Raw genomic sequence first — 13,241 nt, 5'->3', positions numbered from 1 at the left:
AGTCAAGTTAACTTTAGTTGAGTTAATTTGAGTCGAGTTAAGACAACTTTTGTCAAGTTAATTTGAGTCAAGGTGAGTCAACTTTTTCTGAGTTAAGTTAATTTGAGTCAAGATGAGTTAACTTGAGTTGAGTCGAGTTTAGTCAACTTTAGTTGAGTTAAGTTAATTTGAGTCGAGTTAAGTCAACTTTTGTGAAGTTAATTTGAGTCAAGGTGAGTTAACTTTAGTCAAGGATTGGAGGTTGTCTTCCTGTTGGGCAATCTAGCACGTCTTCCACCTTATAAACGCTGAGCATGGCATTGGAAGGTGGTGTTAATTTAGGACAGTTGTGAGTCATCTGACCCGTATGAGTAACCTTTCGGCTGATGGCATCCCAGACCCCAAGGCATTCTATCATATACTCACAATCCCAATCAGGAGGCCCTGAAGGGTTAGGTGGATCTATCAGATCATGCAGTCAAGAGAGTCTGAGAAGTCGCTAAATCTGGTGACGAAGTCGCCAAGTTGGCAGGTCACAAAACACAAACACAACCCAGAAACTGTCGCTATGCAGAGGGTCAGAGCAGGAAGGGCGGGGCAGCAGAGGGAGCCGCAGGAACACAGCCTTACATACACACAGGCATATAGATCTAAGGCGCAACACCTGTAACACCTGGCAAAAGGCTACCGACCCTCCCTCTTTGTGCACTTTCAGGCCAGAGATTACCATCTCTGCCTCTCAGGTGAAGGAATACCGTCCCTGCCAGTTACTAAGCTTAGATCAACAACACACTTCATACAAACATCATTTCCACACAATTAATATGCCAATTTAAACCCTCTGAATGTTATTTTACAGCATGTTCTGACCATGCGGTGTTTGTGCGCTCACGTAGTTCAGACCGATGCTCAAGGGCATCTGGTTTCACTCAAAGGTTGTCTCCTTACTGAGGGGCCCCTTTTACCAGAGGCAGGCAAAGGCACACAAAGACAAAGTGGTTACCACAAAGAAATGATAAACCGAACAATTAATATTATTTTACTTTCACAAGGCAAGTTGAGCTGAGTTGAGTTAACTTGAGTAAAGTTAACTTGCGCTGAGTTAAGTTCATTTTGGTCAAGATGACTTGAGCTGAGTCGAGTTAACTTGAGCTGAGTCGAGTTAACTTGAGCTGAGACGAGTTAACTTGAGCTGAGTCGAGTTAAGTTAACTTGCGTCGAGATGCGTTAAGTTGAATTGATTTAAGTTGAGTTTGATTAACACATTTTTTATGATCCCTGTAGGGAAATTCGATCCTTGCAGAAGAAACAAAATGACCCATATGATAACAGAGAAAATAAAGTTGATTTCATTTCAAAGACCAGGTTATAACAACGAACCAAATGTTTTAGTATTTGGTATATTTCATTAGACTGATATATCATTATTTCTCATCGTATATGTAGCCAACACTGTCTTTTTAACTGCCAGCCAGTCAGTGCTGACTCTGTCATGAGGAGTTCGAGAGGCTTTCAGATTGAGATTAGCTCTTTTATCTGACCTATCTATAAAATAATACAGTCAGTGTTAAGCAGTAGCAGCGCTACGAGTATTATTATTTATTTTATCGATCAAGTAGTGCAGTAGCGTCCACTCAAGCTAACGTTACATCTCCCCAAGCGTTTCGAGTAAACTTGAGCATTTCTGAAGCTCAAGCGCAGTCGAGCTTTCTGCTGCGGTCTGAAATAAAACTGCTAAGAAACAGTAGGTGGCGCCACCGTCACACACTGACATACGGAGCCCCAGAAGGATCACAGATAGAAAAAATATGTATATTGAGGCCACGAAATGCTATTGCGTGACCACGAGAAACTACTTTGTTCCCACGTTTTAATTAATAAGTGTAGTGTAATATTTAACGTTATCTGTTCTGTCATTCTCTTATTCCCCTTACTTTAAGCCCCACAGCAAAGCAAATACACATTTTGACTGTAAAAAATCTACTTACAGACCGCTTTTGTTAACTTTCCTCCCCAGTGCTGTAGAGGGACAGATGAATATTAAGCATCCATGTGCTTCTGAGAGCATGGCTTATTGTTATTCAGAATGACCCCATCAAACCACTTTTCTGTGTTAACCTCCCTCTAGCTGTAAACCGTAAACAGCGGTTTATTAGCTGTTTGTCAAAATGTGTACTTGCGTTGCTGTGGGGCTTAAAGTAAGGGGAATAAGAGAGTGACAGATATCGTTAAGTATTACAGGGGCCTCCGTACAAACGTGTATGTGCAGCCGACAGAAGCACTTCCGTATGACGGTGACATCACGACATCCTTGGGCTGATGCCTTCGACGTCTCTGCTGCAGCAGAATACAGACACGCGAGCTTGAGTTTACACATTCAGGTCATTCCCGAATAAGCTAACGATCACAAGTCAGCGCAGTCTGCAAACACCAGCCAGCAACTTGTCAACAGCTAACCACTAGCTAGTTACAATTTATTTCACTTTATGTCGGCAGAAAGTGAATAAAATTAAACGTGGTTGGTTTTGGAGCAGTGAGAGCAGAGAGCACAGTTTATTGACAGTTTTACTGATCACTGAGATAGCAGTGACTTGGATTGAAGTTGGTTCAATGTAAAAAAAATAAAATAAGCTTCTGTGTAGCTTAGCTTGCTACATTTCTCTGGGGGGTAGCTTCAGTTTAGTGAAGCTGGTAGCTTAGCTCGCTACACTTTCCAAGTAGCTTCCCCAACACTGAAAACAGTTGTACAACACTGAGTTCAGACCAGTGTCGTCTTCTTGTTTCAGATCTGATTGGCTGTTGCAGTTTGTTGCTGGATGACTTTGCAGTCTGATTTGGAAATGTTCAAGTATCAAATGTCTTTGGCACACAGTGTTAACACCATTGCTCTGCGACAATGTGCCTTTAACAGCCCCTCTCAGTGTCTAATAATGATGTAAACATTTCAATGCTTGCAGTAAAAAACAAACAAAAAATCTGGTCAAATTCCCAGAAGATTAAGACAAAATATAAAAACAACCGGTCCTGGCTGGACGATTACTCAGTTTTGAAATATCACAGCAGCAGAAGTTAATAAAAAAGCTGTCAGACTTTGTTTGAATCGGCGTTTTTCAAAAGAAACAAAACGATCAAAGCCCTCAACAGGGATTTAGTGATGTCATGCTTTTTGACAGGATAATCCCATCATGCAATTGCCACACAATAGCGTCTAAATCCTTGTGCAACAGAGCATCCCTCATCGTAGCATGGGATGTTTATGGGGTTTATATTTCTGGAGTGTGGCTTTACAGCATAAGAATGTGTAAATGCTGTTAATCGGACACCTGCCGTCATCGCTCCTTCAGACTGTAAAGAGCCGTGAAATAACAGCTCACTCAGTTCGTCTCTGCCGATGACATAACTTTTACCCCCAATTAGTATGTCAAAGTCGATTTTACAGAGGAATTTTTAACTCCTCTGCCAAATGAATTTGAATGCTGTTCTTGTGGTTTAATATGCTGCTTCTTCAGTTAAGAAGAAACTGCACATCCTGGAATATCTATCTTTTTGAGTTAGAGTTTGACTTATGTTCAAGATTAACTAAATTTGTAAAATCTCTCAGTTTTTATACAGAAAACGGAAAAGGGTTAGCTCAGACAACTTATATAATAAACCATAAAAAATTAGTTTTCACATTATTAATAACAGAAACAACTCAATCACATGAAAAGTTTTCTTTTATTTTTTATGTTTAACTTTTCCAAATGTTTTACAGTCATGTTTGTGAGTAACTATTGACTTATGGTAAAACTAAAATATAGTTAATAAAGTTAAATGTATCTTTTTTCATGTTTTTCAACCTGGTTTCAGTGGAAACTCTTATGATGGTCTAAATCTCTCTTTTAAGAGACTGTTCTGCCCTAAAAACAAGCAAAACAGCAGTCAAGTGTACAGACGATGTTTCGAATATTGTCTAAACTTTTTTAAAATTGTTTCAGCCTTAAAAAAATCATAGCAGTTAAACGGTAATTTCAGTATAAGTGCGAAGTATAAGTATAAACTGATATGAAGTTTTTGTGAAACTCTGCTGATCCTGGAGGGGAAGGTTTGTCTTCTCACCTGCTGGAGGTCAAAGGTCAGGGAATCAGCCTCTTTGTTGAAGGGCAGTTCTGCAGGGTGTTGAGTTCACCACTTGTATCTTTGCAGGAGCAAGTGTCAGAGAGCACCACCAAAACCGTCCTGGATAAGCTTCTACCGGACACCCGCTACACCGTCACTGTGGTTCCCGTCTACGCAGAGGGAGACGGGCCCAGCCTGACTGACACCGGGAAGACAAGTGAGTATCTGTGGCTGCTGTCATGTGCTTCTCCGAGTCTTTCTGAACAAGAGCTGCTGTAGGAGAGTTGATGGCTACTGAAAGGTGGACAGTCGCAGTGACAGAATTGACAAAAGCGTTGTTGATTGTGGATACATTTTGGCCTCAGACCTCAATACTATTGTGCAGAAAAGTCTTCTTTCTTTCTCTTCGTCGGCTCGTATTTTTGTTTCCTCTTCTGGCGTCTCTTATAAATCAGTTACTAGTCTAAATTGTACTTGGTTTGGTGTTTTAGTAACTCTTGTTTCTCTGTGAAGTTGTGCTTTATAATCAGTAGTGTCAGTTGTTTTTCTTATTATTGTTATATTCCAAATAAAAACTGGTCAAAGGAGTGAAGTGTAAAAGCGTATTTCACTAATAAAGTACTAAAGTTATTTGGCTTTAATCTTCACTAATTACTCTGTCTATAGATACAGTAACACTCTGCTATTGATAATGACTTCAGCAGGGAGCAATTTGAATGTCAGAACCACAAAATAGCTTCCCAATTATAACACAAATATACAAAATCATCAAAACAATCATTTTCTTGCCGTCCAACAACTGAACAAACTGGCCTCGGACACCAGTAACCCCTGCCTAGCTGTGTGTCGCTCTGATCCAAGCATTGAATTTGTCTTCCTGCTTCGTGCCTCTGCTCAGAGCCGCTGGGTTTTGTGAGGAACCTGCAGGTTACCGATCCCACCACCAGCACCCTGAACGTCCGCTGGGAGCCCGCTGAGGGAAACGTACGTGAATACATTGTGATCTGGGTGCCCACTGCTGGAGGAGGAGAGCAGGATGTGGTAAGACTGCATCACTACACTTGGTAGATATTATGTCACCAGGTTTAAGACATTTCCTAAGACAAGTTGATCTTTGCTGAAAACTAAGAGACGCTTGATGGCAGAATAGTAGGCAGAACTCTGCCAGTTTTATGTAACTGTCAGGATTTGCCAGTTCCAGATGTTGGATTTTTACCAGAAGCTGAGAACTTCATCCATGCCCCATTTAGTATCTTGGTTTTTATGACTGCCTGAAATGTGAAATGAGATATGTTTATTTTAAACCACTTTGAGGCATTTCAGCTACCTTAAAGTCCAAATGATTGTTCAGTGGCAGTTAGAAGAGACGTATTAACCTTTATTTAACCGGGAAAATCTAACTGAGATTAAAAATCCTCTCTTTCTGTCCCTCTGTAACAGACCATTTGTTATTTTTTATTGTTGTAAGTGCATCTGTATTTCATTGTGCTCAGATTTTCTTTGTGCCATTAGTCCATTATGAATAATGTGTTGTTTTTAGATGTTTCTGTGTTGCATGCTGCATTCACTGTGGTGGCACCACCTTATACATCTACAACACTTTGCCAACACATAGGCCGCATTAGGTTCACTGTGATGAAATACACCGAAGCTGAAGCAAAATAATCTGATAATAGACTTTCATATGGAATGGAAATGAATAGAAACCAGTGACAGTAGAAATACATTAAAGTTTACAAAATACAACAGCATGGTTTGCAGAATGGTTAGTTGTGATGGAACGTTTACATGATTTGTAGTAATATGGCAAAACTACTGGTATGGTCCTTTAAGTAGTACTTGATAATACTGTATAATGTTGTCCTTTATATGACACACTGATGTTTATAATATTTACTGGCTCTGTTAACTATTTTTATTGTTTAAAAATATATTATTTTAATGTGGCTATTGATGCTTCTAACCTTCTAACACCCCCAAAAATAAAATCCAAGAGCCGCTGCTCACTGCAAGATCTCTTCTTCTTCTTCTTCTTCTTCTTCTTCTTCTTCTTCTTCTTCTTTCTGTTGATTTGATGTTGGTAATGTGAATCTGTACAGAAGTTAGATGCCTTATAGTGAGACATTTTGTTTTGCGGGCCATGACTACATCACAAAGAAAGTACAAATATTATTTGTAAGTAGTGCAGAGCAGGTACTGCACTGTGTGAGCAAATGGTCTACTCTTAGTTTTGGCTTCAAATTCAAGTCTTCTCAACACAAGTGGAGAAATGCCAGTGGCGTGAGATGATTACACTTGTTTCCAAGGCAGTTTCATGCAAGAACTTTCTTTACTTGTCCTGGAAAAAGTGCAATATTAAGTTATCAAAAGATGAAAACCACTGGATGATGTTGTTGTATTTAAAATCTACATTTACTTACAACTAATGGAAAACATTTGACAGTGATGTGGGATAGTTTAACTCATTTCCAAGGCAGTCTCAAATGTTTTCTATAAAGCAGTGACAATATCTTGTGGGGGTCCATTTAATTACCCTCAAGATTATGTCACTTGGTTTAAGAAAATGTCGTGAAATAAGATGATTTGGTTTGGAAACAACTGAAGTTATCTAAGCTCATTGGCAGATTTCAGGACTTACTATTAGATTAAATGGACAAAGAACAAATTTATGTTTGCAGCAGAAGCCTGAAGGAGTACATGCAGTGGAAGGCATACACTCCTTCCAGACTGTCCCAGCACCATTTTAAGTGGAAGCTTTCTGCTTAAATCCATCTTTATCTCTGAGCTTCTACTGTTCCTGTTACTGAGCTGCACAAAGACAGTTACTGACTGAAGCTGCATCCAAGAAAACTGGGCTCGCAACACATTAAACTGTGACATTGTACAGTCTTAGAGTCTTTCTGCGTCTGCCAAACGCCTCTATTCTTGGTAATGGCTTTTGTGAGAGTTCTCCAAATCCTAGAGTTCACCCGGTTCAAAGTTGTTTCTTTTCTCCTCGACCAGGACCAGGTGTCTGGAACCACCACCTCCACCGTCCTGAAGAACCTGGAGCCAAACACAGAGTACACCGTCACCGTCGTGCCTGTCTACCATGAGATGGAGGGCAAGCCGCAGTCCGAGAATGGGAAAACAAGTGAGTTCAGATGAGTCTGCTGAATGATTTGTAGCTGAAGGACGTGACCTGGACTTTGACAGAAGAACAGTCTGAGCCAGAACTCATTTCACTGAATGTGGAAAAAGAATAGAATAGAGTAAAATACAACTTTATTGCCCACATGGGCCAAATCTTTTGCATGCAATCTTTTCTCATTAAACATGAACATGATGTTAAACGTTTATTAGTGTCTGATTAGAGATACATAAACTATCACAATCTTAAGCATTTTAGCTCCCAATTAGGTGGCAAGGACTCTTTGAACACATACTGTAAAACATGTGTTACTTACTTTTGCCATGTTCAAAGTAAGGACAGTTATCACCACCATTCATTCTGCAGCTCTATTAGACTTTGAGTAACCATAGCAACAGCACCAAGGTTATTATCGTTAACGAAAATTAAAGAAATAATGAAAATTTAATGTGAAAAAACATTTTCGTTAACTGAAATAAAATAAAAACGATAACTAACTGAAACTGTATTGTGTGTTTACAAAACTAACTAAAACAAACTAAACTTATAGAGAAAATGTCCTTAGTTTTCATCTTTGTCAATTTATTTCACACAACACAAGCCTAGTATTTCAGGTGGATATGAAATCTATCTTCCAACTTTTTAGCTGTGCCTGTTCCCCGCCAGCTGTCGGCGCCTCGTGGTCCGTGACGTGTTGCCAGTCCGTCCCCGCCACGGCTGGCATCATGGCGGCGGCGAAAGTCGGGAGAAAGCACCAGAGTCCCATTTGGGAATACTTTGAATACGTCTGTGTCACAGATAAAACAAGTGCCTTGTAGTAGTGGAAGGTGATAAAATATGTGAAACATTTCTCGAGGGGAAAAATCCCACAAATCTGAAAGTCATTTTAAAAAAATTGCATAAGGAGGCTAACCTAGCTTAGCTTAACAAGGTAAAGGAGAACGCCCAGCCCCCCTCCCCCGAAAGAGCAGCTAACGTTAGATCCAGGCCAGGCAATACTTTTTCTGACCTTTTTGAATCTCGCCTCTGACAAATACCCCATATTACAAATAAAAACTTAAACTAATAAAAACTAAACTAAAACTAAGCATTTTCAAAATATAAAAACTAAAGCATAGCAAACCCGCTTTAAAAACAAATTAAAACTAAACTGAAATTGAAAACAAAGTCAAAACGAAATAAATATAAAAACTAATGAACAATGCAAAACTATAATAACCTTGAACAGCAATGATGCTTGATGCTGCGTTACCAGATAATTACCCTCACTGAAACTTTGAAAAATGGATTATGATTTGAGCACAGCTGACCCTATTTTCTTTTGGTAAGTGGCCGATAACATCCCATCTATCTGAATGGGTCGACGCGCGTCAGCCACAACTTCCCTCCCGACCAGGGCTGGACGCAGGTCGGCTGCTGCCCGGTTTTTGGTGAACTGGCGTTTTTATCACAGACGTTTAACAGACTCCCTGAAAAGAGAGAGAAGGATAGAAGAAACTTGGGCCGTGCGCTGAGTAGACCGTCATCAAAATGTTTGTAAATTAACTATTTGATTAATGGACAAATCCTTTCAGCACTAATTGAGAGCGTCTGTAACTGCTCGTCCTTCTTAGATCCTTTGGGTGGAGTGAAGAACTTGCAGGTGATCGACCCGACCATCAGCACTCTGACGGTCCGCTGGGATCCAGCGGTGGGCAACGTCCGCAGCTACAAGGTCTTCTACACAGCTCAACCAGGAGGAGAAGAACGAATGGTAGAAACTGTTTTAGTTAACCATGACGTACCCAGACTGTCTGTACAGTTTATATTCAGGTCCTGACAATGCTGTCAGAAAAGCTTCGATACAGCTCTGTTTGCTTCGGCACTGTGTTTCAGACATTCTCACCATTATAAGATTACGTTGTTATCGTGCTGACGGAGGTTTTAACAATTTACTGAACAGGAGGAGGTGTCAGGAGGCACCACCACCACCATCCTCAGGAACTTGGATTCTGACACCGTCTACAATGTGGTTGTTGTTCCCGTCTACCCAGACGTGGAGGGCATCCGGCAGGCTGAGAAGGGAAAGACAAGTGAGTGACTCACCGTCCTGACTCACAAGGATATTCAGCTCTTGTCCACATGGACCAGCAATGAGTGCAACAGTAGATAGAGCTCACATTCCTGGAAACATGTGTGTATTGTTCCAGAGAGAGTCAAATAATCAAATCTGACAGTGCCCTTCATGCTTTGTGTTGGATTGTTTGTGTCAGATGGAAGTTTAGCAGATAGGAAGAAAGACAGGAATGTGTCTGAGAGACAACAAAGTTTCTTTACTGCGATGCATCTGAAATAACCTAATGTGTAAAAAACCCTGCAGGACTCAACAAACACTAAGGGTTATTTTTTTTTACTTGACCTTGGCTCATTTTTTGTTCAAGATTCAAGACATCTCACGTCACTGGCAGAAATTTACTGCCACTTATTCTAGAAAAAAAACGATTTTTAAAGGATCATAACGTTTCTGGGCCATTAAAGACCCAATGAAATGTCATCTTTACTGTATTAATGCGATGTTTTTGTTGTTGAAACACAATGTTGGGGCGTGATATAACACAATGAAGGCTCATTCTGACCTGTAAACCAGTGGGATGTCAGTTATGTAAAGCAAAGCAGAGGGGTGGCATTAGTTAAAAATGTCTACACGGCCTCAGTGGTGGGACTTGAAGAGTCACTGGGTACATGCTGATTCTCTTATTTGATTGTTCCTCGCTCCTCACTCGCCGCTTCAGATAGCGCCCTTGTGTCGTTAGTGGGAGAGACTAAGATGCAAGGAAAACATGTAAGTGAGGGAAAACGTGGATGCAGTTAAGGGAATTGAAATGAACCCATTGTTCACTGTCCTGGAAGTTGAAGTCCTTGTTCCAGGGGGTCCTTAAAACTGTGTAGAGCTTCATTAAATGCCAAACACTTTCAGATCAGATTAACTTCCATCCAGGGGTGATCATGCCGTTACTAGTTTGGACTGGCTCGGGATCCTCTCCCTGTTGGTGCATTCAAGGACTATCCGACACCAATGTTTTATTGCAACTATAAAACTCCCATTATTCTTTTCATGCTCTTGATGTTTGCATGATTTATTTATTGGATCTTTGTTGTCATTTGAACATTATTTTTATTGCAACTCAGCACAACTCACAGGCACAGACGAGATGATTTTTACAGAGAACAGGAAAAAAACCCCTCAAAATTAATTCAAAACAAAACAACAGAGGTGCTATTAATCTTAGGTTCATAGTTGTGGCATAGCCTTTGCAAGTATTCCCCATGTCTTCATAAATACTCTGTTCTCCATGACAGGAGAGTATATTCCATTATAAAATGCTGTGGGAAATCCTTACCCTTAAAGCCATAGACCCCCAGGATGCCCTGACCCAAACCATCTTAACTCTTTTGCTCCGTTTTGGTTTTGTTAATCTGGAGACTGTGATCATGTTTTCGTTTTAGAAGCAAATTCCTTAAAGAAAACTTGACTGATGTATTCCTAACAGCATAGCTGGTAGATATAAATTAAATCTTTTCAGCAGCTGACTCGTGGTTGTTGCAGAATTCTTGTCTCCACCACCAAAAGGACAGTTTTGAAAATGATCTCTGCAAGAAACAGCATTACGACGCTACAATAACATACCTTTGAGAAAATCTACTTTTTTTATGCCAGAGAAGTGAAACCACTGGCTGCCTGGAAGACAGGAAGTACATCTGAAAACCTGCCAGTAATGTAAAGTAATCTCAGATTGTAGTTAATGGGCCAAACATGGAGGAAAAAAACCAGCGGTATGGTCCTTTAAGGCTGAGAATGAGGATACAGACCTTGTGGATATGGACATTTATGGCTCACAAAAGAACATAATGAAAGCCAGAAAGTTTAGGCAACTTCCCTGACTCTGATCCATCTGGACACTCCTGATGTGGTAAACCCACCCATCTGGTGCACCCTGCAGGATAAAACAAATGCTAAGGATTATTTGCAGCAGTTAAGCAGTTAGTTTTCTTTCTTGGAGAAATTCTTTTAAGTCTAAAATACTTTTTAATAAGGATGTTTTTGCCTCATAGAATACCAGAAAGTTTAGACAGTCACAGGAAAGGAAAAGACACTCCTCTGTGATTGACAACCTCCCCAAGTTTGAGACATCTGGACAGTCCGGATGAGGTGAACCCCACCCATCCGGTGCTCCCTGCAGGATAAAGCAAACAGCGGGGATCTTGTGCAGCAGTTGTTTCAGACTGTGTTGTGTCCCGTCTCTTTCAGAGCCTCTGAGTGGAGTGAAGAATCTCCAGGTGATCGACCCCACCACCAACTCCCTCAGAGTTCGCTGGGAGCCGGCGGAGGGCGACGTCAGGCAGTACCACATCATCTACGTCCCCGCTGCCGGAGGAGCCGAGACCATGGTCGGTTTATATTGGGATAATAATAATAATAATAATAATAATGGAACTTCATTTCCATTTCATTTCATTTTTTGTCAGTTGCGTCTTCTTTCAAAGATGAAATATGGTCAAAGAGTTTCTTTACTTGTTAACGGCTGCTAGTTTGTAGTTTTCCCCCCATTTTATTTATGTTTTTTAAAAATTGTCTCAGAGATTGATTCTGTGTGGACTTCTGTAAGATTAACAACTGCAGCAACAGTGAGCTAAACTGAATTAAACTAGCTGACTAAACAATCTCAATACAAGGTCAATTTAGTGGCTGTTCTGGAGCTTTCGATTGTATCTCAAGATATTCCTCAACAGATGGGATTTTTGTGTGTTAGCATGGATGAGAAGTCCTTAAAGTGCTCAGTAAAATGAAATATTTGAACATCTACATTTCTGTGACAACTGAGCGAACTCCATTTGCTGATGAAGATCGTGCGATACAATCAAAAGCTCCAGAACAGCTACTAAACTGATCTTGTGGAGCAGTTATTATGTCAGCTACTGTTTCCAAGGTCAAGGATAAACTTCCAATCTCAGCTGAATTAAACTAAACCAGAGGATATATTTTCAACAGCATCAGTTTTGAGACTCCCCTGACGGTGAAAGTGCTGTTTTCGAGGTTTTTCTTTCTGCCAAATCTCAATACTGATATTCAAACACATTGAGTAAATAATGGAACCAATTATTGACTATTGTTCAGCTGCATTCAGCTGTTCAGCTGTCTTTTTAATAGTTTTTGGACAGCAATGGAGCTCTATGGCCCAGAGGACATATCAGGCTTTGACACACACACACACAATACTTGTTAGTAGGATACATTAAGAAAAGAAGTAAGAAAAATATAGAATATCACCAGTTTTATCCTTTAAACAAGAACAGGTAGAAGAAGGTGCTCTTTAGTCAAGATCACTGAAGCCAGAAATAGGAAAGATTTAAGGCTCTGTTCTTGCCCTTAAACCTCACTCACCCATATTCTGCAGCCAGACATTGTTCAGACATACAGAACTTCATTTCAAATTCTGGAGGAGAAAGTTTCCAAAGATACCAAACATGTCAGGCTGAATTTTGGGTGAAATGTGTCAGAAATCCTGCACAAGACATCTGATGGACTGGTGCAGCCATAAAGTCTTGTATTTGAATAAACATCATATAGCTTCAATGAAGAGCTGGAACAAGAAGACACCACACGTATAAACGAAACTGTCAGACAGCGTGGATTAAGAGGAGTTTTTCTAAATTAAAGCTACATTAGGGGAAATAAAAGGGGAAAACTGTATGTTAAAGGATTAAAATGCTTATTACACTGTGACACATAAATAAATACCAACCACGGATAAATGAAATGTAGAATGTCATGTTTCCAGGGCTGAGATTCCTTTACAGACAAGTTGTTTTGTCATTTATCTTTTACAGACTCAGGTATCTGGAATGTCGACCAACACGGTGCTGAGAGACCTGCGGCCGGACACCGACTACAAAGTGACGCTGGTGCCTGTTTACTCTGATGTGGAGGGGAAACGCACGTCGGAGAATGGAAAGACAAGTGAGTTCGTCCAAAGCAGAGCAGCTGTAACCACAT

The 13,241-nt window shown here is 40.3% G+C and overlaps 1 protein-coding gene across 8 annotated transcripts in view; it reads left to right on the top strand.

Annotated features, from left to right (window-relative positions):
- col12a1b (collagen, type XII, alpha 1b) overlaps positions 1 to 13,241 on the top strand; it is a 150,708-nt gene that overhangs the window by 75,854 nt on the left and 61,613 nt on the right. For all 8 annotated transcript variants that reach the window (XM_044169248.1, XM_044169244.1, XM_044169246.1 and 5 more), the window contains 7 exons: positions 4,165 to 4,294; positions 4,976 to 5,118; positions 7,081 to 7,210; positions 8,821 to 8,960; positions 9,150 to 9,279; positions 11,496 to 11,635; positions 13,076 to 13,205. In XM_044169248.1, coding sequence (XP_044025183.1) covers positions 4,165 to 4,294; positions 4,976 to 5,118; positions 7,081 to 7,210; positions 8,821 to 8,960; positions 9,150 to 9,279; positions 11,496 to 11,635; positions 13,076 to 13,205 — 943 coding nt within the window. The remainder of the gene's footprint in view (positions 1 to 4,164; positions 4,295 to 4,975; positions 5,119 to 7,080; positions 7,211 to 8,820; positions 8,961 to 9,149; positions 9,280 to 11,495; positions 11,636 to 13,075; positions 13,206 to 13,241) is intronic.

This window comes from Siniperca chuatsi, linkage group LG16, assembly GCF_020085105.1.
Source record: "Siniperca chuatsi isolate FFG_IHB_CAS linkage group LG16, ASM2008510v1, whole genome shotgun sequence".
Lineage (NCBI taxonomy): Eukaryota > Metazoa > Chordata > Actinopteri > Centrarchiformes > Sinipercidae > Siniperca > Siniperca chuatsi.
This window is presented reverse-complemented; position numbering and strand designations above follow the sequence as displayed.